Below are 24788 nucleotides of genomic sequence, written 5' to 3'. Positions count from 1 at the left end.
ACAACCGGCAGAGAAAGGCACCACATTGTGGGCTCCTTCAATGCTGGTGTGTTCATCCCTTGCACTTTGGGTAATGTTTGTGGTAGGCAAGTCTCTCCCCACACCACCCTGGTGTTCTGTGAGGGGTGTTGCTGGCATGAAAATGATCCACTAAGTATATATGAACTGAGACAAGTGTGGATTTGCCCTGCAGATTTTCTGTGGCCGAGTCGAAATTATACAGTCGCACTTGGGGATACCTGGGGTTGCTTGCAAAAGTAAAGGAAAAAGTGTTGTGCCTGTTTGAACAAGTCCTTTTATTTTTAATAATAATAATAATAATAATAATAATAATAATAATAATAATAATAATAATTAATAATATCAACTAATTAATTATATGCCACCTTTTTAGGTGGCAGGACTCAGAGCCAGTTAACAGATTAAAATATGAACTAAAAATATAGGGGGGGGGACTTAAAATAAGTAAACACTGATAGTTTTATTTCTGTCTGTTGATCTGTTAAAACCATACAAATTACTTCTCCGCCCAGTTGCTTCTGTGTGTCTCCTTCAGTCTCCACGGTGGGTTTTCTCCGCTTCCCCGTCTGCCCCCCCCCAGCATTTCCCCCTCCCCACACTTTTCTCTGCGGATTCCCTGCCCCACCCGGATCTAGCCTGCAGATCTACCCTTGCGGGCGGCCGCATCGCACCAGCCCCTCGGGAAGAAACCCACAAGCAGCAAGCGGACGGGGAGCCCGGGGGTGAGCCCGGGGGTGGGTCGCCGGCGCGACAGCCCCTTCGAGCTGCACGGTCGGAGGTGATGCCAGCTGGGCACGCTTTGCCCTGGGCGGCCCCGTCCGTCCCGCTTGGGCTTCGGCCATGCGGTGCGACGGCGATCGCCGCCGTTCTCCGAGGGCAGCTTGGATCCGCCCACTGGGCACTGCTGCCTCTGCAACTGTGGGTGGGCTGCAGCGGGGCTGGCGGGCGGCGGAGGGATGGTCCTGAGTCCTGCGACCGCCCTCCTCTCCTCCTCCTCCTCCTCCTCCCCGGCCCAGGACGGCGGGCCACCCTCCCGCCTCGCAGGGAGCCTGGGAAGGAACCGGGCGCCCCTCGGGACGCCAGCGGAAGTGGCTTCCCCTCGCCCGCTCCTCGGGGCGGCTAGAAGCCCGAAAAAGAGGCCTGGCCGACCCTCCAGGCTGGGCGGGCTCCGGGCTGAGTCCGACGGGGCGGGCGGGCGGGCGGGCGGCCCTCCTCTCTCCTCTCCGCCTCCCCCGAGTCGCGGCCGCCGGAGCAGCTCAGGGCTCGGCAGGCATCCGAGGAATTCGCTCCCGCCGAGCGCGGCGCGGGGTCCGGGCGAGGCGGGGCGAGGGGGCCGGAGGAAGAGGGGGGAGGACGCCGCCGCCGCCGCCGCCCCGTCGAGTGATGGCCCAGCCTCTGCTGCGGAAAACTTTCTCCCGCCTGCGGGGCAAGGAGCGCCTGGGGCGCAAAAAGGCGGCGCAGCGCAAAGAGCCAGGTAACGGGCACCCCGGGGAGACGGGGTGGGGGTGGGCTGGGTGCGCGCCCCCCCGCCAAGGAGCCCACCCCACCCTGCGCGGGCGAGAGGCGGGGGGTCCGCTGGAGGGCTGGGGCCAGAAGGCATCTCCGGCATTTCCTCTGCCGTTGCTGCTAAAATAGGCAAAAGGAAGCGAGGGGAAGGAGCTGCCAAGGATGGATGGATGGGCGGCGGATCCCGTCTTTCCTCGGAGGGGGCTCTTTCCTCTCCAGGTGGAGGGACACTTCTGCCGGGATCTCCCCCACCTACCCAAAAAACAGGTCACAGATCCCTCCAGATCCCACCTTGACAGGCCCTGATCAGAGTTTGGCCCTCTATGTCACAAACCTGCCCGCCAACTTCTCAGTCGCCACAGCAGTGCCAGAGCCAGCCCAAGACATTTTGCCGCCTGAGTCTAAGGGCAAGGTAGTTCCCAGGAGGGGGTGCCAGGAAACAGTGGCGTAGCGTGGGTTGTCAGCACCTGGGGCAAGGCAAGTAATTTGCGCCCCCTAACCCCGTGGATTTGCGCCCCCTAACCCTAACCCCCAGATGTTGCGCCCGGTGTGGCCGGCCCCCCCTGCACCCCCCACGCTACGCCACTGCCAGGAAACCAGAAATTATGTTCACATGTGGTGGGGGTGTAAAATGTACTTTTTTTGCAAAGGGTGTTTAAGGAGGTATCAGAAATTGCTGGGTTAAATCTGACTGAAAGTCCCGAGGTAGCATTATTATCAATTTACGAAGGTTATGAAGGACTTGCTGGCAAATTTATTGACAGCTGCAGGAGTTCTTCTAGCTAGGAAGTGGAAGGGGCAAGGTGAATATAAAATGGAAGAATGGTATAAAGAGGTGTGGGATATAGCTATTAATGATAAATTAAGCTGTGCTATTAAGGTAAGACGGGGAATATGCCGCAGAAATGATTTTGAGGAAGGTGTTTGTAGAATTTGTACTGTTAAAACGGAAAGGGGCCAAACCATCCCAAGAGGTGTTGAAATTTTGGGAGGTTGGATAGTTACCATGGAATGGTCTCGGGGTGGGGTGCACATTCTTATTCTTATTTATTTATGATTATTACTTTGTCTATCAGGGATGCGGGTGGCGCTGTGGGTTAAACCACAGAGCCTAGGAGTTGCCAATCAGAAGGTTGGTGGTTCGAATCCCCGCGACGGGGTGAGCTCCTGTTGCTCGGTCCCTTCTCCTGCCAACCTAGCAGTTCGAAAGCACGTCAAAGTGCAAGTAGATTAATAGGTACCGCTCCGGCGGGAAGGTAAACGGTGTTTCCGTGCGCTGCTCTGGTTCGCCAGAAGCAGCTTAGTCATGCTGGCCACATGACCCGGAAGCCAATAACGTGAGATGAGCGCTGCTACCCCAGAGTCAGTCGCGACTGGACCGAATGGTCAGGGGTCCCTTTACCTTTACTTTATTACTTTGTCAAAATAAAAATAAAATTATATGGGGGAAAAAGATGGTCCCCTCCTTGCTTCCATGTTCAGAAGGTGACTGGGCTGATTCCATCTTCAGCACAGGCAACAGGATGGTGGCAGTACCCCTGGCACACCCCTGAGGGCTGCTGGCTGGTTTAGTGGGTGCAGGACAGCCCGCCTGGCACACCCGCTTGTGTGCCCTCCAGCAGAAGAGGCAGAGCTGCCCCTCAACAACTGCTGCCTGAGGTGCTTGGCTCCCTCTACCCAGTGGTCCTGCTGGCCTTGAGTAGCACATTCCATGAGCAAAGTGGAGGGGCTGGCCCAAGGTGGCAGCTTAGAGGGCAGGGGCTGGGGAGGCAGAAAACGGGCAGGCGGGCGAGTCAGGCAAGGGCCAGGCAGCCTGGGGGATACAAGAAGTGCTTTGTCCCTGAAGTATCGTGTCTTTAGCCCAAGGACAGAGTTGTGCAGCCCCAATCCAGGTGAGCATGTGGCAGACAGGGAGCGGATGGTGCATGCAACTGCTGGTCACATGATGGACACAAGAGCACCCCTTGATGCCAATCTAGCTGGGCGATGGTGTAGTTTTGTCACCACAAATGCCTTTTTTCACACACTGTTTTTGTGGCTGCCTGGCAGAAGCATAATCCTGCACATGGCAGTCGATGCGCCCACGGCTGTGTGAAATGTACCATTCAAGCCCTGGAGATGTCAGCTGCTGTTTCCTTGAATTGGCTTTCTAGGCAAACCATACAACCTTTATTCAGTATCCCTACAAGATTCAGTCCCACGGGCTCAAAATTCTGGGAGATCTGAGTTCACCTCGGTTCTTTCTGGAAAAGCCCGTGGGGGAAGCCGCACCTTCTCAGCCTCAGTTCTCCTCCTGTAAAAAACAATCAAACTTTCAGGGCTGAGATGCAAAGGCATTTTCAGTGGTGGCACTCTGCTTGCAGAGCATGCTTCGTCCTGGGTCTGCTAGCCTTTCAGTGCCAGACAAAGATCTTACCCAGGCACTGGGAATCTCTTTCTGAAGATCTTGTAATAGTTGCCGATTTATCCCTTCCCCTTTAAGTTAATTGCTGTTTCTAACTTTGTACTGTAGTTTTATGTTTTTATTGTCTTATTTTATGACTGTAAACCTCCCTGAAAATTCTAATGGAACGGAGGGGCTGGATAATAACTGTTTTTTTTAAAAAAAACACACCACACACCCTATAATAACCATTTTTAATTTTTTTTAAAAAAAGGTAGGTTTCCTGGAATCTTCCCCTCGGGTTGTTGATTATGTGGCATAGTATAGTGCCTCCTTCTTACTCCTGGTTGTGCATCTGAGTTTGTCTTTCAGTGGCAGGTAAAAACTCTGGGGGAAAAGAAGTATTCAGATATAAGGTTATATGAAATGAAATAAGGTTCTCTAATGCATCTCCTGGGAGCAACGCGTCCCAAAGCAGCACCTGGGTAGCTCATTTGGTCAGAGAATGATGCTAATAACACCAAGGTTGCAAGTTCGATCCCTGTATGGGACAGCTTCCTATTCCTGGATTGCAGGGGTTGGGTGAGGTGAGCCTCAGGGCGCCTTCTAATTCTATGAGTCTTGTGTTCTGCGATCGTTTGCTGCTCCTTCCACGTCCCCCTTTGCTCCCCAGCTGCCTTCTCTGTGGCTTGTATGTTCGTTCTCGGGCTGCTCCCTGATCAATGGGGCTCTTCGTGTGCCGAGTTACTCGTGGACCTACAAAGGGAGCTCTGTGTCTTGGCCGGGGAGGGGACTGCGCAGTAAACAACAGGAAATCCAACTTGGCACTGGGGCTGAGCAGCTGGGTGATGGGAGGGACCTCCGGGCCTCAGCTGCATTGCAGGCCTTGGCTGCATGTCTTCAGGCCAAGCCCGAGTAGGAATGGGCTTGAACCCCTCCAGGACCCTTTCCCCCATCACCTTTCCTCTGCCCCCCCCCCATTGGTCCTCACCCAAGGCTCCTGTGGGTTGCTTCTATTCAGAGCATGGATGCAGTACTCCGAAATCTGCTTGTGCCTGCTGATTTCTTCTGCTGGGGGCTCCTTTGTGGTCTGGATGGTTTCAGAAGTTTTCTCCAGAGTTGAAACAGAAGCACTCAAGGCTCCGTGAGCTCATCCCTAGGAACATTCGTGCATATTAGCCAGATCGCCTCAGCAGCCCTGAATCCCTTAATAGTATCAGTCTGTGGAGAAAGGCGGAGTGCTGGAAGGGAACAGAGTACAGTGGTGCCTTGGTTATCAAACTTAATCTGTTCCGGAAGGCCGTTCCAAAACCAAAGTGTTCCAAAACCAAGGCACGCTTTCCCATCGAAAGTCATGCAAAACCGATTAATCCGTTCCAGACTTTTAAAAACTACCCCCAAAACAGCAACTTAACATGAACTTTACTATCTAATGAGACCATTGATCCATAAAATGAAAGCAATAATCAATGTACTGTACTATAAAATAAATAAGGCAGTATTGTAGATGATTAAAATTTTAAAAAATTCTTACCTGCACTGATGATAGTCATTGTTTGGATGGGGGGCTTTTATCCATTTCCGCAGTCACACAATCTATCAATCAGCAGCTGAACTGGGTTCCACACAGTCACAAAAACAAATGAACCAAAAAAGCCTCAAAAACAAAAACGCAGAATAAATAGCAAAAGCACCAAACTTAATCCATTCTGGAAGTCTTTTTGACTTCTGAAATGTTTGAAAACCAAGGCACAGCTTCTGATTGGTGCAGGAACCCTGGAAACAATAGCTGACAGTCACATCAGACGTTCGGCTTCCGAAAAACATTCAAAAACCAAGTTTGGGAACCAAGGCGTTTGAGTACCAAGATGTTTGAGAACCAAGGTAGCACTGTAGTGGACTTTGAAGAGAGACCCAGAGTTCAGTTGGCACAACCCTTTCTTGTTGGGTAACTCCAATGTGAGGCTGTTTTCAAGCCTAATTCCTATGTGTCTGTGTGCGCGGAGGGTTTCACAGTACATGGGGAGAGGTTGACCCTCCCCACATCTGCTTCAGCGCCCTGAAAATGCCCCCATGTGGCTTCAAAACAGCCTGCCCTATGTCTGCATGGGGGGTAGCCTGAAAAGGGGAGATGAGGAGACCCCGTCTGTTGCACCTGGTCCATGGGCCAGCTGTTCTGCTCCATCCCAAACAGGATAGCTGGCACCTAAAGCTTCCCTAAGAGCTTCCTGTGCCAAGTCTCTGTTCCCTTCCAGTCGCGAACCGCCTTATTGTTCAACAAGGCCTTGCCTAATGTTTAATGCAACAACTTCAGTGTGCTCTGAACTCGAGCGTTACAACCAGGCACAAACACAACATGCTGGTTTCTGTTCCCCACAGATTCTCCTTCCGAGGCTCCATCGGCTTTGGAGTCCCCCACAGAGTGTGGGCTTCTCCCGCCGGGTGATGGACGCGCCAAAGGGGCCACCGTCACCGTGTCGAGGAAGCAAACCTGGGCCAAGTTTGCTTGGAGCAGCCAGGAAGACCCTCGCAGCAGGAAGCTGAGCTCCCCAAATGCTGCACACACACCTGCTGACCTCAGCGAAACGCTGTCCCCAGAGAGCCATCCCCACATTGGCTCAGCGGCAACTGGGCCCAAGGAAGCCGCTGAACCATTGGTCGGCCCAGCAGAGACCCGCACCTCCAGCATTGGTGCCAAGTGCAGCAGCCAGGGGGCTTACCTGCAGAGCCTGGAGAGAAGCAGCCGACACTGGGTGCTCTCCTCGGGGAAGACCCAGGGGGCAGAAGAGCCGGCGGCTGGGTCCAGTACGGAGCAGGAGCCCAGCACTCTCTGCAGCAGTGAAGGGGATATCTGGTACAATCCCATTCCGGAAGATGAGGACCTGCAGCTCCCCGACCGCGACAAGAGGTGGGGCAATGGCGCTGAGAACAGGAGCAGGAAGGGGAAGCCAAGGGAGGCCAAGGCTGCAGGCGAAGTTCTCCACCTGGCTGACTCGCAGCAGGCAGGTGGCGATGGTGTGCGGACTTCGCCGAGCCATGCAAGGCCAGCAAAGCAAGCAGAGGAACCGAGCAGCAGCCACCAGTCCCGGGCCTTTGGTGAGAGATCATTTTTCTAAGACAATCCCCACGTTTTTACCATAGGGGTGGGAGAGCTGTGGCCGGATGTTGTCAGATTCCAGCCCCTCGTCGGAGCCTGCAAGCATTGGCTGATGGTCAGGGATGATGGGAGTTGTAGTCTAGCAACCTGTGGAGGACCATTGTGGCGGGAATGTAAACAGTGTTTCCATGCGCTCTGATTTCCGTCACAGTGTTCCATTGCACCAGAAGCAGTTTAGTCATGCTGGTCACATGATCTGGAAAGCTGTCTGTGGACAAAAGCCTGATCCCTCGGCCTGCAAGCCCCAACCCCATAGTCGCCTTTGACTGGACTTAACCATCCAGGGGTCCTTTGCCTTTTACTTTATTCGTTAACTGATGTGGTTAAACAATTATTTAAAAAAGAAACTCAGATTGAGTTTTAGCACACATGAAAAACTTAAATCCTTATTTCCTGATGAATAGCCTTTGGACCATAATGTAATTCAAACAGAAAACTATCTTTAGAAATGTTTTTCCTCCAAAAGCATTTTATTTTAAAAATCCTATTTAAATAAAAAAAAACATGTATATATTTTAAAAATCATTGATTTTTATCCACCCTGGGCTTCACCCATTGCCTCCCCCACCACTCTCCTGGCCCCATGGCCTCCCAGCCCCATTCTAGTGGCATTTCTCCTTTCTCATCATCTGGGTCAAATTAACTGCCCCTCTGGCACAGCTGTCCCAGGGCAGCAAGCCAGGTCGCCTTGGGGCGTCATGTGAGTTTCATTCCTCTGATGTTGCGCGTATCCCACATCGGGGTTTTGACATGGAACTGCTCTTGGATAATAATAATAATAATAATAATAATAATAATAATAATAATAATAATAATTTATTATTTATACCCCGCCCATCTGGCTGGGTTTCCCCAGCCACTCTGGGCGGCTTCCAACAGAACACTAAAATACAATAACCTATTAAACATTAAAAGCTTCCCTAAACAGGGCTGCCTTCAGATGGATGAACCACTTGCCCTGGTTTAACAGGAAGGCTTTGCTGCTCAGCCCTTCTGCCCTTTCCCAGCCTTCCTTTTGGCTTGATGTCTCATTGCCAGGGAGCTGCCCTTCTGCCCTCGTCTTCCCCACAGTCCCAGCCTGGCAGCTGCCCGTTTGCATCTTACAGCACCCATTGCACTACAGGCCAACTCAGTCTAAAGCAAATTTTAATAGGCTGCTTTATTGTCTGTTTAGATCGGTGGCTCACAGAGTGCCTGGCACTGCCTCCTGCGAGGGGGGGGGGGTTTAATTGGGGGGCACTAAGAAGCGGGGGGGGGGGCGCACTGGAGGTGTAAATGACTATCAGACTTCGAAAAGCTGGTACCACTGGGTCAGGTTCCTTCAGTTCTGCTGAATTAATTTGTTTTGATCGTATTTTGAACAAATGTGCAATTTGTTGTTGCTGTTGTATTGTGTTGCTTTATTCCATAGTGGATTGTGCATGCAGACCTCTCTTCTGAATAATGCTTTGTGTGGGGTGGCAGAGGGGGCCCTGGGGATCGGAGGGGGCGGTGGCACAAAAAAGTTTGGGAGTCTCTAGTTTGGATTACAGTGGTGCCTTGGTTCTCAAACTTAATCCCGCAAGTCCATTCCAAAACCAAACCGTTCCAAAACCAAGGCGCGTTTTTCCATAGAAAGTCTTGCAAAATGGATTAATCTGTTCCAGACTTTTAAAAACAACCCCTAAGAGAGCAATTTAAAATGAATATTACTGTCTAATGAGACCATTGATCCATAAAATGAAAGCAATAAGCAATGTACTGTACTATAAAAGAAATAAGACAGTATTGTAGATGAAAAAAATTAAAATTATTTTCCCCCCATACCTGCACTGATGATAGTCATTGTTTGGATGGGGGGCTTTTATCCATCCATCTATCATCTATCTATCTATCTATCTATCTATCTATCTATCTATCTATCTATCTATCTATCTATCTATCTATCATCTATCTATCATCTATCTGTAGCTGAACTGGATTCCATACAGTCACAAAAACAAATTAACCGAAAAAGCCTCAAAAACAAAAATGCAAAATAAATAGCAAAAACAAAAGCGCCAAACTTAATTCATTTCCAAAGTCCGTTTGACTTCCGAAATGTTTGAAAACCAAGGCGCAGCTTCTGGTTGGTGCAAGTGCCCCGGAAACAATAGCTGACAGCCACATGGGACGTTCAGCTTCCGACAAATATTCAAAAACCGGAACACTTACTTCTGGGTTTTCGGCGTTTGGGAACCAAGGCGTTTGAGTACCAAGGCACCACTGCATTTGTGCATTTCTTTGACTGAATCTTTATTGAGAAGCTGCTGATACACCTGTCAATAATAACCATCGCCTGTGAATATGGTCCTGCGGTGCTGAATTGTGGGTTCTCTACTGTGCGTTTTGTTTGGCTCTGGCGTATTCGTTTTTGCAGTGCCGTTGTAACGGAGACTTTGCCCGTGTTGTGCCCTCCAGGGGTCTTGGACCACGGTTTCCACCAGCCTCAGTCAGAACAGGACCCCAGAGCCCAGCTGCCACGCTTTTCCCCGCCTCGGGGGTGATACCCACTGGGTGAGTGGCATTTGGTTTGACCTATCTTATACAGTTTCTCTCTGCAGGGAAAGCGGCAGTCGCTAGTGTGGAGCCTGAGGAGAGGGCCGCGGGCGCCGTGTCAGCGGCCCAAAGCCCCAGTGCCCCCAAGAAGGGCCACTCTCTCTCCAAGGCCAAGTCCCCGGGCCCCGTGCGCAGCCTCTCGATGAAGATGAAGAAGCTTCCGGAACTGAGGCGGAAGCTGAGCCTGCGCAGTTCCCGGACCAGAGAGCCGGACGGAGGCCCCTCTCCCAAGGAGTCGGGCAACGTCATCAGCCGCTACCACCTCGACAGTAGCGTGGCTTCCCGGCAGACCCTGGCGCGGGCCAAGGCCGTCAGCAAAGGGGGCTACCTGAGCGACGGCGACTCCCCAGACCTCCTGGCGAAGCCTGAGGCCTGCCTGGGTCTCGAAGGGGGGTCCTTCCGACCGTACAGCTACGCCGAGCAGCCCGGCTGCCTCCAGCACCTGGCCGGCCTGGTCAGCATCCACCTTCTGGGGGTGCAGGACTTCAGGCCCCCCAAGGCTGAAGCGAAGGAGGTCTTCTGTGTCCTACAGGTGGACTCGGTCAACAAGGCCCGCACGGCCCTGCTGCCTTGCCAAGCAGCCTTCCTCAGTCTCAACCATTCCTTCCAGCTGGAGCTTGAGGACGCCCACCTCCTCAAAGTCGTGGTCTTCTCGTGCGACCCTGTGGCGGGCAAGAACCGAGTCTGCTGCCACGGCTCCATCCTTCTGCCCCATGTTTTCCAAGGTGATTCATTATCTTCTCCCCCCCCCCACCATGGAGTTTATAACACAGCCTTTTTTCTCCAAGGAGTTCAAAGTGGCTTGTGTGGTTCTTCCCTCTCCTTATTTAATTCCCACAACTATCCTGTGAGGTAAGTCAGGCAGAGAGGAAGTGACGTTATTATTATTATTATTGTTGTTGTTGTTATTCTTTATACAGTGGTGCCTCGCAAGACGAAATTAATTCGTTCAGCGAGTTTTTTCGTCTAGCGAATTTTTCGTCTTGCGAAGCACGGTGTCGGAAAAGTTTTGGAAAAGCTTCAAAAATCACCAAAAACCTCAAAAAAGGCTACCACACCGCGTTCTGTGAGTTGCTCCTCGAAGTCAAGTCGCAACTGTATTAACGGTGTTAAGAAAAAGGAAACAAACTTGCAAAAAACGCAAGACGTTTTCTTCTTGCGAAGCAAGCCCATAGGGAAATTCGTCTTGCGAAGCAGCTCAAAAAATGGAAAACCCTTTCGTCTAGCGGGTTTTTCGTCTTGCGAGGCATTCGTCTTGCGAGGCACCACTGTAATCACACTTTCCTCCAGGGATGTCGAATAACTTACCAAAAAATAAAATAAAAAAATCAGTCGAAAATCTAACTATAACATACTGGGAAGCAGTGACTGGTCCAGGTTTCCCCAGTGAGTTTCACGGCTGAGGGGGGGTCCAAACCCTGGTCTCCCATGTCTAGCATTCTAACCACTACATCACAATGGTTCTTTCTGTTTAGGGAAGTCTTTATGTTTGATGTTTTATCATGTTTTTAATATTCTGTTGGGAGCTGCCCAGAGTGGCTGAGGAAACCTGGCCTGATGGGCGGGTATAAATAAATAAATAATAATTATTATTATTATTATTATTAAGCAGCAGGTGGATAAGTCTTTTACTAGGGGGGCAAGCAGAGAGGTTTGAGGGAAGGAAAGGTACCATTATTATTATTATTATTATTATTATTATTATTACTATTATTAATATATTACAGTGGTACCTTGGGTTACATACGCTTCAGGTTACAGATGCTTCAGGTTACAGACTCCGCTAACCCAGAAATAGTACCTCGGGTTAAGATCTTTGCTTCAGGATGAGAGCAGAAATTGTGCTCCGGCGGTGTGGCGGCAACGGGAGGCCCCATTAGCTAAAGTGGTGCTTCAGGTTAAGAACAGTTTCAGGTTAAGAACAGACCTCCGGAACGAATTAAGTACTTAACCCGAGGTACCACTGTATTATTACTTGCACCTCCCTGGGCATTGATATACTACAGTACAGAATCCTCATCAAAGGCCATCAAAACAATTCCTGCAAATAACTCTCCATTGTATTTTCAACAGTGACAGCATACCCCCCCCCAAAAAAAAAAACCCCCAGGACAATAAGAAAATAACAAAACAGAAAATGAAAATTCAGGGCTAGATTGAAGAGGAATGGTGGGGATTGCGTCCCTGTCTCCTGAACCTTTCTGAGAACAGGAGGACAGTGTAGATTTGCAACCGTGGTTTGCAGAAGGGCATAGTTCAGAGGCTGCAGAGGGGAGAAGCTGGGAAATATTGGGAGAGGAACAGCAGGAAGAAGCAGCAGCAGCACCAGGGGAGAGACAGCTGACAGACTCAGTGTCTTTGGAAAGCACTCCTGACCCCCCCCCTTCTCCCAGGACCAGGCGTGCATTGAGAGTAGTAGAACAGAAAGCTCAGAGGCAGAAAGCTTAGATCAGCTTAGACAGAGATGACGTAGAATAGGAGAGACGGAGGGGGTGGAACTTCTAAGAGAAACTGCATTCCTTCGCCTCTCTCTGTGAATATTGAATAATCTACTTGGTAAGAACTCTTCTCGTTTATCTGCTTCTTGGCTGCCACTGTGGGAGGGATAGGATTCCCCAAAGCCTGACATCTTGGCTCTGGAGCTTGGGGAAGAGTGGATTTGAACTGGTGAAGCTAGACCAGGTAATGTGTTCCCCCTGTATGTGGGCTGAGATCCCCTTATTGGCCAGAGGGGATGAATAGCCTGGGTCACAGAAGTAATAATAATAATAATAATAATAATAATAATAATAATAATAATAATAATAATTTATTTATACCCCGCCCATCTGGCTGGGTTTCCCCAGCCACTCTGGGCGGCTCCCAACAAAACACTAAAATACAATAACCTATTAAACATTAAAAGCTTCCCTAAACAACACTGCCTTCAGATGTCTTCTAAAAGTTTGGTAGTTACCGTATTTTTCGCTCTATAACATGCACCCGACCATAACACGCACGTAGTTTTTAGAGGAGGAAAATCCGTAGGCATGCTACCAGTAGGCATTTCCTCCATAACACGCACAGACATTTCCCCTTACTTTCTAGGAGGAAAAAAGTGAGAGTTATGGTGCAAAAAATACAGTATTTTTCTCTTTGACATCTGGTGGGAGGGCGTTCCACAGAGCGGGTGCCACTACTGAGAAGGCCCTCTGCCTGGTTCCCTGTAACTTGGCTTCTCGTAGCGAGGGAACCGCCAGAAGACCCTCAGCGCTGGATGTTTGCCCTGGGGGGGGGGAGTGGTGGCTGATTCTGTGACAGGAGGGGGGGTGAGGACAGATCTAGATGTGAGCACAGACCTTGTTTTCTGTCCAAGGTGCTGAAGTGCCTGGACAGACCTCTTCCATGGTTGTCGCTTGACAAAGATGGATGTCCCCGGAGCTGACCTGATAGTGTGGCTTTGTCAAGGGGAAGGGTGTGGAGTGGAGTGGAGGGACCAGGCCATCCTCACAGCATCTCTCTCGGCTGCCCCTCCTTCCAGGTTGCAGGAGCCAACAGCTTGCCATGCAGCTGGAGCCACAGGGCCTCCTCTACATCAAACTCACCTTGGTAGACCAGTGGGATCCAGCCAGCAACCCACAGGAGCCCCAAGTCTTTGGAGTGAAGCTGAGCCAGCTGGTGGAGAGGGAAGGGGCTGCCATCAAAGTGCCATTGCTGATCCAGAAGTGTGTTGCCCAGATTGAGAAGCGGGGATTAAAGGTAAATGCACTCTCTCTATCTCTCTATCTCTCTTTCTCTCCATCCACCCATCTCCACTTGACCTAGGCTCTTCCCAGAAGGCATGGCATGGCTATTAAGGGGGTGAAACCTAATCTTTGCAATTTTTTGTCAGTGAGGAGTCTTAAAAATACATTTTTGGGTGTAAGGAAATCAAACCTGCTATTATTTTTGTGATTGGACAACATTTAACTTGGTAGGTCTACATTTGATTAAGAAGCAGATAATCTGCTCTTGGAAAACCGAAGGATTTTGATTTTACCTTCTGAAAGTGCCAGGTAATGTAAAACACAGTATGCTTTATAAATAATACTAATATAAAATATAACTCCAAGTATTGGGCAATTTTAATGATTTCTGTGTACAGTTGTACCTTTGGAGTGGGGGTGTATAAGATTGTGCATGGAGAAAATGGACAGGGAGGGGTTTTTTCTCCCTCTTTTGTAACACAGTCATACCTTGGAAGTCAAACGGAATCCATTTCAGAAGTCCGTTCAACTTCCAAAACGTTCGGAAACCAAAGCGTGGCTTTTGACTGGCTGCAGGAGTTTCCTGCAGCCATTCGGAAGCTGCGGAAGCCCTGTCTGACGTTCGGCTTCCAAAAATAATTCACAAACCAGGACAGTCACTTCTGGGTTTGTGGCTTTCAGGAGTCAAAACGCTCACGAACTAAGCTGTTTGAAATCCAAGGTACAGCTGTACTTCGATACACGTTTTGTTGACCAGATGAAACTAAACTGATTTAACCAAAATATCTTTTGGATTCCCAAGTCACGTTACAACTTGTTAGCACCCTTCACATTTGGAATTTGAAGGGTGAAAAACTCAGCATGCCCCAGTGCACTACTGAACCTGCCAGGGAAATGCCTTAAGCCAATGGGTCTCAGGTTTCGGGCCAAACCTCCTCCCTCTCTCCCAGGTTTTCCTGCAGCCAGGTCACCCGGCCTATGGAACAGCCCTCTGGAGAGGGGGCCCTTTTGCCCAAGTGACCAGCTGTGTCCTGCTTGTAGGTTGTGGGCTTGTATCGCTTGTGCGGCTCGGCGGCGGTGAAAAAGGAGTTGCGTGATGCTTTTGAGCGGGACAGCACTGCCGTGGTTCTCTCAGAGGACCTCTATCCAGACATCAATGTCATTACAGGTCAGTGGGCTTGACCCCCAGCTTCGTACTCTTCCCTGTGGACTCTGGCTGCTCCGCGGAGTCTTTGGGGACAGGTAGAGACACATCTATGCAGAGCTGTGCTTCCTGTCTGCTCCTGGCTGGAGATACTGACAGGCACTCCTGGTTTTATACTGCTTCCCAAGTCAATACTGGTCCTTTATCCACAAAATTGCCTTGCTCCCTATTTGCATGCATTTTGACTTATGAGGGGCAGGTGTTTTTGAAGGGACAATGAGGGGGGTCCCCCAGGGCATCGCAGTCCTCTGCAGCCCTTAATACTTCTGACCAAACCTCAAGTGCTCAGGGCTTGTGTGCATGTGATGTCGGAGAAGTGGCCTGTTGGCAGGCCTGGAGTATGGCGGGGCTTTTCTGAGAAGGCAGAATCTGCCAATTGTTAGGATCATGGGAAGCAGCAGGGGGAGGCAAGCTCCAAATCATACACATTGGAAAGGAACTCAGAGGTCATCCAGCCCAGCCCCGAAGTGCAGGATGCAACTGCGTCATCCCTGACTGGTGGCCATACAGGCTTTGCTTAAATGCCTCGAGCAAAGGGGAGCTCATCCGCCTCCTGCGGCTGTCTGCCCCCCTGTGCCAAGTAACCCTGCCCGTTTTGGACAGTTTCTCCGTTTCTCCGACGGTTTCGCTACCCTGTCATTTCCACCTGCTGGTTCTCCTTCCACTCTCTGGAGCTCCAGAGATGGTGAGGTCTGAGGTGGGGCGAAAATCTCCCCAGCACAGGGAGAAAGCAGAGGGCCAGGAACTGGCAAACCCCGTGGAAACGGGGATGCCTTGAAACTCTCAGTGAAATGCATATATAAAAATAGTTTTAATAAAAATAAATCAAAACCGTATCGTCCTTCTGTTTCAGTCTGGAAGAGCAGCTGTGTAGGTCTGTAGCAATAAAGGGGTCTGGCCTGGCCCCTTTCCAGCCCTCCTGCCTCCCCCCACCCGGCCCTGTGCCTCAGCCTGTGCATCTGTCACCCTCACAGTCCTCCCTCTGTGAAGGAAGCTTTTGCCTGAAAATGTCCCTTATGATGGGATAGGGCAGTTTAAGGTGTGGCAAGAGCTACTCAGTACCAGTGGCGTAGCGTGGGTTGTCAGCACCCGGGGCAAGGCAAGTAATTTGTGCCCCCTAACCTGTGGATTTGCGCCCCCTAACCCTAACCCCCAGATGTTGCGCCCGGTGTGGCCGGCCCCCCCTGCACCCCCCACGCTACGCCACTGCTCAGTACCATGATGATAGGAGCCATCTCTAGTAAGGACTGAGTATGGGAGGGGGCCCGTGGTGATGGTTAAATGGACTGAGGTATTTTCTCCTTTCCTCCTCCCCACTTGTCCCCCCCCCAGGGATCCTGAAAGATTACTTGCGTGAGCTCCCCACACCTCTCATCACTGACCCACTGTACCAAGTGGTCCTGGAAGCCATGTCCAATCGGGCGGCTGGGCAGGAGGCGAAAGAGGCGACAACGACAGCTCTCCTGGACTGCCTGCCAGAGGCCGAGAAGGTGAGGACACCCCCCCCCCCAGGATGGCAGCTTTTCTGAGCCCAGGCCTCTCTGCTTGTGCCAAGGGTGACACACCCAGTAGTAAAAAAAAAAAAAAAAAGGTAAAGGTAAAGGATCCCTGGACGGTTAAGTCCAGTCAAAGGGTTGTGGCGCTCATCTCGCTTTCAGGCTGAGGGAGCCGGCGTTCGTCCACAGCCAGCTTTCTGGGTCATGTGGCCAGCAGGACTAAACCGCTTCTGGCGCAACGGGACATCGCGACAGAAACCAGAGTGCATGGAAACGCTGTTTACCTTCCCACCACAGCAGTACCTATTTATCTACTTGCACTGGCATGCTTTCAAACTGCTAGGTTGGCAGAAGCTGGAGCAGAGCAATGGGAGCTCACTCCATAGTGGGGATTCGAACTGCCGACCTTCCGATCGGCAAGCCCAAGAGGCTCAGTGGTTTAGACCACAGCGCCACCTGCAACCCAGTATACCCAGTAGTGTAGTAGCCTCAACAGGCTGACCACAATGTGGCCCTTGAAGGAGTTTTGGACTCCCCATTGAAGGAAACGTAATTTCCTTCCCATCAGAACCAGGTCCATCAAATCCCACCCATGTTGTTGTCACTGTTCTTGTTTTGAAAAGAAGCATCATCATTTTTATTATTGTCGTCATTTTTATACAGAATGGTTATTGACATAAGCACATGCAAAATGTAGTAAGAGTAATGAATGTAAAAAAATGCAAATAGAAAAATAAAATGAGAATACAGAGGGGAGGGGAAAACACGGAGACCACTGAGAGTGCAGTGCCACGTACATTTATCACATATAAGAAGGAAAAGGTGAGCCAAATTAGTTCTTGCTAAAGGCTCACCAGATATTTATTGTGGAGCAGGGGGTTTCGTGGGCTATGCAGATGAGTTAACATTGTAGAAAAACGTATACCTAGTCAAATAAAAGTGGTCTGTTAAGGACTCTCTGTTTTTGTGTCAAGTGTCCTGACAGGGCAACATCCCCTACTTTTGGGAAGGAGGTGTTGGAATTTCCAATGGGAAGCCACTGGCATTCTGGCTAAGCAAGTAGCATAAACTCAAAAGATTTGTGCGTGATGGGCAAATGGGTACCAGGCTCCAAGGATCGGAACACCAGAACTAGGTCCTTGTCGTTTGTTTAATAAATGCATGAACCACTCCATTCAAAACAGTTATCTTCCTGCAGCAGCTAGTGCCATTTTGACGAACATCAAATATGGGAGATATTTCTATATAAAGTGGTACCTTGGTTCGCAAACTTAATCCGTTCCGGAAGTCCGTTCCAAAACCAAAGTGTTCCAAAACCAAGGCATACTTTCCCATAGAAAGTCATGCAAAACGGATTAATCTGTTCCAGACTTTTAAAAACAACCCTTAAAAAACAATTTAACATGAATTCTACTATTTAATGACACCATGGATCCATAAAATGAAAGATATAATCAATATACTGTACTATAAAATAAGTAAGACAGTATTGTAGATGATAAAATTTAAAATTACATTTTTTTCTTATCTGCACTGATGATAGTCATTGTTTGGATGCGGGGCTTTTATCCATTTCCGCAATCGCACAATCAATCAATCCATCAGTAGCTGAACTGGGTTCCACACAGTCACAAAAACAAATTAACCAAAAAAGCCTCAAAAAACAAAAACGCAAAATAAATAGCAAAAACTAAAGCACCAAACTTAATCTGTTCCAGAAGCCCATTTGAGTTTCAAAAACCAAGGCGCAGCTTCTGATTGGTGCAGGCACCCCGGAAACAATAGCCAACAGCCGCATCAGACGTTCAGCTTCCAAAAAACGTTCAAAAACCGGAACGCTTCCTGGTTTTTGGCATTTGGGGAACGAAGTTACCACTGTCCCTTGCTACACTAAAACCATCCCAGATGAAAAAGAGACAGGCAACTACCCCTTTCAGAACCCTTCACAAAAAGCCGCCTTGACTTCAGGGCTCACCTGAACAGTACCAAGGAGAGGCATAACCATATATCTCAGTTGAGGGATCTTCTCCACACTGTATCCCTGCAGCTTCAGGACCTCCTTTGCCCTTTCCCCAACTCCTCCCAATTTAAGATCATTCCCTGTTTGGGTATCAGCCTCAGACCAGCGTCTATGAGGTTGGGGGCGGCCGCCGAGACCATATATCACCGGTCTTGAAAGACCTACATTGGCTCCCAGTATGTTTCCGAGCACAATTCAAAGTGTTGGTGCTGACCTTTAAAGCCCTAAACGGCCTCGGTCCAGTATACCTGAAGGAGCGTCTCCACCCCCATCATTCTGCCCGGACACGGAGATCCAGCGCCGAGGGCCTTCTGGTGGTTCCCTCATTGCAAGAAGCGAGGCTACAGGGAACCAGGCAGAGGGCCTTCTCGGTAGTGGCGCCCGCCCTGTGGAACGCCCTCCCAGCAGATGTCAAAGCGATAAACAACTACCTGACATTCAGAAGACATCTTAAGGCAGCCCTGTTCAGGGAAGTTTTTAATGTATGACACATTAGTGTATTTTTGGTTTTTATGGAAGCCGCCCAGAGTGGCTGGGGAGGCCCAGCCAGATGGGCGGGGTATAAATAATAAATAATTATTATTAATTATTATTATTATTATCTGAAGCAAGCTGCCTCTTCTTCCATTTTCTAGGCCACCCTGACAATGCTGTTGGATCACCTCAGCCAGGTTGCTGCTTTCCATGCCTTCAACCGCATGAACGCCCAGAACCTGGCTGTGTGTTTTGGTCCTGTGTTGCTGAGTCAGGGAGCAGCGGGGCCGGGCCCCTGTGGCCCCAGCCACCACCACCGCACCATTGCCAGCACCATGGACTTCAAGCACCACATCGAAGTGTTGCATTACCTGCTGCAGGCCTGGCCAGGTGAGTGCCAAGTGGAGAGGTCAGTGGGCAAGAGAGGGCAGGTGCCCAGGAAGGGGCTGGCTGGAGGCATGCGGTGCTCTGGGTTTCAGTGACATGGAGGGCCCGGCACCTGCCAGCGCTCACCCTGAAGTAATAATTATTTAATAATAACAATACAGTCATATCTTGGATCTCAAACGCCTTGGCTCCTGAAGAAATTGGCTCCCGAACAATTGAAACCCAGAAGTGAGTGTTCTGGTTTCCGAACAAATTTCGGAAGCCGAGCATCCGGCACGGCTTCTGTGGTTTCCAATTGGCTGCAGGAGCTTCTGAACGTTTTGGAAGTCGAACAGACTTCCCAAACGGATTCCGTTCGACTTCCAAGGTACGACTGTAATGCTATTGTTTATATGTCGCCCATCTGACTGGGCTACCCCAGCCACTCTGAAACATTAGCAGGATTTTAATCTCACTTGTAATGTAACCAGTACTATGGACAATATGGATAGATACAAAATATAGATTACTAAATAATATGCAGTTGAAAATGTTGACAATAGGACCCATGGGGGGGATGGGGGGGGTCTTGAGATTCAGAGTAATCTCTTTATATGGATGTGCATTTGGTATGGTTATAAATTTATATTTGTGAAATCAAAGAGAAATGATTAACAATAATAATAAGGGTTTGGATTCGATATCCCACTTTATCACTACCCAAAGGAGTCTCAAAGCGGCTAACATTCTCCTTTCCCTTCCTCCCCCACAACAAACACTCTGTGAAGTGAGTGAGGCTGAGAGACTTCAGTGAAGTGTGACTAGCCCAAGGTCACCCAGCAGCTGCATGTGGAGGAGCGGAGACGCGAACCTAGTTCACCAGATTACGAGTCCACTGCTCTTAACCACTACACCACACTGGCTCTCCGAAAATAAAATAAACTGTAATGGCTTCTATAAATCCAAGACTGTCCCTAGAAAATAGGGACACTTGGGGGGTCTGTGCCTCAGGCCTTAGTGTACCAGATGCATTGTGTTTTCATAACTTACTTTCCCTTTCCCTTCAGCCCCACGCAGGGCAACCGAAGAGGAGGGTGAGTGCCCCCTGCCCATCAAGCCACCCCAGCGCCACTGCCGCCCTCCCTTGGACCTGCCGCTGCTGCAGACCACCGTCGTGGCCCGGAGCCGCCCTCGAGGCCTGGAAAGCCCTCCCAGTAACCGCTACGCTGGGGACTGGAGTGTGTGTGAGCAGCAGTTTTTGGCGGGGCCCAGGCCCGGCGGCGACACCGACTATGACGAGGTGGCTGCCAGCGAGAGCGACAACGAAGAGGACAATGAAGAGGTGACTCTGCCGCACCACAACCGAGCCGTCTTTGTAGGGGACTTCGCCTTGGTGGAAGACCCCGAGGCTCCCTTCAGCGCGAGGCTCAACCTGAAGGACTTTGATGCCCTCATCTTGGACCTTGAGCGAGAGCTTTCCAAGCAAATCAATGTCTGCCTGTGAGCCGTTCTCTTGGGGCGGAACATTGCGAGGCCTAAGGAAGGGCCGAGTGCGCCTCTGCCGGGCCCTTCGGACAGCCAGGCTGTGACCAAGTCAAGCTCAGGCGGTTGATCCTGCCTCCATATCAGTATTCTTTTGGATCACGGTACTTCGAACCAAGTGGTCCGTCTTTCGTATTGTTTTCGTATGTCTTTTCCCAAAGGGAGGTGCTTTTGCTGTGACTCTGGCTACCAGAGTGCAGCTACAGACAGGTAGCCGTGTTGGTCTGCCATAGTCAAAATAAAAAAATTCCTTCCAGTAGCTCTTGGTATGAGCTTTTGTGTGCATGCACACTTCTTCAGATACACACAAGCCACCCCAGGGCCATGTTGGCTGGCCAGGCTCCCTACTATGCAGGAGGGCAGGCAGTGCAGCCCTGCTTGGCTCCGATGGGGTGGGGGGCACTCTGGCAGCGTTGGTGGCAAGGGCTAGGCTGGCGCAGCAGGCTCCATTCACCCTCCATGCCTCACCCCCCTGGTGTGTATCTGAAGAAGTGTGCATGCACACGAAAGCTCATACCAAGAACTAACTTAGTTGGTCTTTAAGGTGCTACTGGAAGGATTTTTTTTATTTTTACCAGAGTGCAGTTTGTAGAGCGCTTTCAACCTCCTAAATTCCCACCGTGAAATTTATTGTGTGGGGACAGGAAGGAAGTGTTTCTTGTTCCTGCGTGTCAGCGGTTTCGAGGAAGAGGGGAGCTGACCAAGATGTTGTTTTCTTTGCCTGATAACGTTGAATCGGTAGTATTTAAGTAGCACATTTCCCTCATCATCCAGAGCACTTCAAACAAACCCTCGAAGGTGGGTCAGTATTATTACCCTCCCTTTATTATAGATGGGAGCCAAGTTTGTGAAGCTGTCGCTTGCCAAAGGCAAACTCCTCTGCGAGTTTGTGCCAGAGCTCAGGCCTGAGGGATGCCCTTGGCAAAGTCTCCTCCACGCCCTCTTGTGGGTGGGCTTATCTGTCAGAGGCAGTGGTCTGGGCAGCCAAGAACTTCCATTTCAATTTCCCACAATGCCCCTGAAGGAGCATGAAACTGGAGCTTTCTGGGAAATTAAAACAAGAATTCGAAGCCACCTGGTTCTGATTGGAGCACTGAAAATATGTTTGGGGTGGGGGGGGGGCAAAGGCAGGCATCAATGCAGGGGAGAGCAGGGGCATAGTTTGGAAGGGTGGGCTGCCAGGGCGATGTCCCTTGGTGCATTTTTTAAGAGGGGGCTGCCCATTTGGCTTCTCATAGCCCCCTGGTGGTCCCAAGATGGCCCCAGGGCCGCGTTGGCTGGCCAGGCTCTCCACTGTGCAGGAGGGCAGGCAGTGCAGCCCTGCTTGGCTCCGATGGGGTGGGGGGCACTCTGGCAACGTTGGTGGCAAGGGCTAGGCTGGCGCAGCAGGCTCCATTCACCCTCCATGCCTCACCCCCCTGGTGCACCCCAGCTTGCTCCAGGCACCAGCAAACCATGCTATGCTGCTGGGGGACGAGGCTGACCAATGGGTTCAAGGGGTCTGCCTGCTGAGGCCAGGCCTAACCGTGTTCCCCTAATTCTAATTTACGGTTTTTAAAATGGCTCAGCTTTTGTTTTGACTGTGGAACTGGGTGAGCAGTTCATTTCCACTTTCTTCCTGCCTGATAGTAGGGTTGCCATATTTCAAAAAGTGAAAATCCAGGCAGAAAAGTTATTGAGCTTTTTTTATTTGCAAAATTGGACGCTTTTGAGCTATTTCTGAGCAGAAACGACACTGCCGACATCAGCTGCCGTTCATCCAGATTTTCCAAGTCATTTAGCCGATTTCCACTCGGACATTGCTTTGCGACTACAGTAATCCAGGAAATTCCAGATGTATGGCAACCCTACCTGAAAATGAAAGGCTAAACTCTATGAAATGCCCAAGTCTTGGGGGGAGGGGCAAGGCAGGAAACCCCAAACCCAGTCGGTTCCTCTGCCCTGGAAGACACTAAAAGTGCAAGGGCTGGGATTCCAGTTCCTTCTCTGAAAATTCTTGCAGCCCCGTCTGTGACAGGGGCTTCAGTGTGATTCTCCCTCTCGTTCTGCATTGCTGTGCAGCTGAGATTCCCGCCCCCCGCCCCCGCTGCCAAAAGCCAGGGCCCAGACCTTTCTATGGCACCATTAGCGCCCCCTGACTCTGCTAAATTTCTGCTAAAATGCAGAAATAGCCTGCTGCCAAGTGGGATGGGAGAAAAGGAGAATTGTGCCACCTTGCCAGAAAAACAAATAACCCTGCCCCCTGTTTGCATCAGAACATGCCCTTGCAGGATCAGCCCACTATCCCATTTAGGTCAGCATCCTGCCCTCACAGTGGCCAACCAGGACCTGAGTTACAACATCGCTCTCCCTGGCTGCGATTCCCAGCAACTGGCCTGTTGCCTCTGGCGCTGGAGCCAGAATGTAGCCATCATGGATAGAAGCCATTGATAGCCTCATGTTGCATTAATATGTCTAATATCCTTTGAAAACCACCAAGGTGGTGGGCATCGCTACCTCCTATGGCATCAAGCTCCACACGATTAGCTGTTCACTAGACTTTCTTTGGTCTGTCCCGAATTTTTTAATTGTCAGCTTCGTTGGGTAGCCCCAGCTCCTAGTGCAGTCGTACCTTGGATCCCAAACGCCTTGCAAGTCAAACGTTTTGGCTCCCGAACACTGCAAATCCAGAAGTAATTGTTCCAGTTGGCGAACACTCTTTGGAACCCGAACGTCCAGCGTGGCTTCCGATTGGCTGCAGGTGCTTCCTGCAGCCAATCAGAAACCGTGCTTCGGTTTCCAAACGTTTTGGAAGTCGAATGGACTTCTGGAACGGATTCTGTTTGACTTCCAAGGTACGACTGTATTACAAGAGAGGGAGAACACCCCCCCCTCCATTTTCTCCATGCACAATCTTATACAACCCCACTCCCAAGTTGCAGCCTCGTGGAGGCTTTGCTCATTCTGGTTGCCCTTTTCCTGAACTTTCCCCCAGCTCTACAATATCTTTTCTGAAGCACAGCAACCAGGACTTTTTACACAGTGTTTCAAGTGTGGCTGCACCTTAGGCCTTCTGTGATGGCACGGCGATATTGGCAGTATTATATTCAAGTCCTTTTCCAATAATTCTGCCCCCTCAACATGGGATGTGCCCCTGTGTGACAGGAAGTGTGAGTCTGACTCTACCTGAGCACACCTTTTTCGGAAGCATCTCAGCTTCTGGCGGTCCTTTGCGGCACCGGCTGTTTGGCTAGTTCCTCTCTTTCATAGCAGGCGGAAGTTCTCCAGTGGAGAATGGCCGCCACTCGCTTCATCTTAGTCCGCCATATTGGGCTAGGCCAAGACGCTCTCCCCATAGGCCTGGTTAAACCTTTTATTATACAAGTGGGGCAAGCATGCCATGGGTCAAGGTGTGTCTCAGAGGGCCTAACTACATGTGACTGAGGCAGCCCCAACCTATGCCCGCCTCCCCACTTGCTGAGATGCCAATACAGTTGGCACCTCCTTTGCCAGCAGCTGCCACAGAACTGCAGAGGGGTGTGAGAGCAGCTCATGTGCTCCTTTGACCAAATAACGCCAGAAGATGCGTGCCAGCAGTATATGTCCCCTGGAATAGATTTTTAGACCCTTAGGGTGCCAGGCCATAATCGAGCGAGAAATCTGAACTCCATTTCACAATCCCCAGAATGCTGTGTGCGTGTGTTGGTTATTTCCACATCCTGTTCGGTTTCCATCATTTCCCCTTAATGCTGCCTTTGCGATGCAGTTTTCAGCTGATAAGAGACCACGTTCTACAACACGGGAGCGCAAAGCCATAGCCAGCCTAATGAAGAAATGCGGTACGGAAGATGTGGGCGTTTTAAAAAAAATATTTGTATGTCCTTATGGACAATTAAATATCTGTGAATGTATGAGTCTGGCTGTTTTGTTTACGTCCGTGTGGGAGAAGGCATATGGTATTCATGTGCGTATGACGTGTCTTGGGGCCTCGATCCTGTTTGGCGCAACAGTCGTTTTCCGCCATTCCAGCACTTGGCTGAACTAAATATAAAAACCACCCAACCTCCACAAAACCCTTAATTCTCTAATAGGGAAGTCCAGTGTTCCTTTCTTAACCCAATTAAAAAGTAAACACACACACACACAAAACACACAGTGATGTGGTAGAATATACATTGCTACCACTTCATTGTGCGGATGGTCAAAACGTGGGAAAAAACTGTACTTGCATTCACAAAATAATGACTTATCCTTTATATTAGATGTCATGGAAGTGGAATTTACACGCATATAAAAAACGCTGTGAAAATGCTTTTACAATTTTTTTTTTGAAAAATA

General features: G+C 50.1%; 1 protein-coding gene across 1 annotated transcript; it reads left to right on the top strand.

Annotated features, from left to right (window-relative positions):
- The first annotated feature begins 1027 nt into the window (after positions 1-1027).
- Positions 1028-20665, top strand: SYDE1 (synapse defective Rho GTPase homolog 1). Its single transcript, XM_082204719.1, has 8 exons — positions 1028-1495; positions 6290-7006; positions 9650-10369; positions 13165-13382; positions 14411-14537; positions 15906-16063; positions 18725-18953; positions 19997-20665. Exons 1-8 carry the CDS (start codon positions 1405-1407, stop codon positions 20431-20433), a joined length of 2697 nt encoding a protein of 898 aa, XP_082060845.1. The 5' UTR covers positions 1028-1404; the 3' UTR covers positions 20434-20665.
- The last annotated feature ends 4123 nt before the right edge of the window (positions 20666-24788 follow it).

This window comes from Podarcis vaucheri (assembly GCF_965113315.1).
Source record: "Podarcis vaucheri genome assembly, chromosome: 17".
Classification (NCBI taxonomy): domain Eukaryota; kingdom Metazoa; phylum Chordata; class Lepidosauria; order Squamata; family Lacertidae; genus Podarcis; species Podarcis vaucheri.
The sequence above is the reverse complement of the archived record's forward strand: the minus strand, read 5'-3'. Positions and strand labels throughout refer to the sequence as shown.

What these genes read in the sequence shown, in the direction of transcription:
- SYDE1 (XM_082204719.1), top strand. Translation starts at nt 1,405, where the DNA reads ATGGCCCAGCCTCTGCTGCGGAAAACTTTCTCCCGCCTGCGGGGCAAG. An exon ending in GGCGCAGCGCAAAGAGCCAG is followed by an intron (nt 1,496 to 6,289) that starts GTAACGGGCACC and finishes TGTTCCCCACAG; the next exon opens with ATTCTCCTTCCGAGGCTCCA. An exon ending in TCTGCCCCATGTTTTCCAAG is followed by an intron (nt 10,370 to 13,164) that starts GTGATTCATTAT and finishes CCCTCCTTCCAG; the next exon opens with GTTGCAGGAGCCAACAGCTT.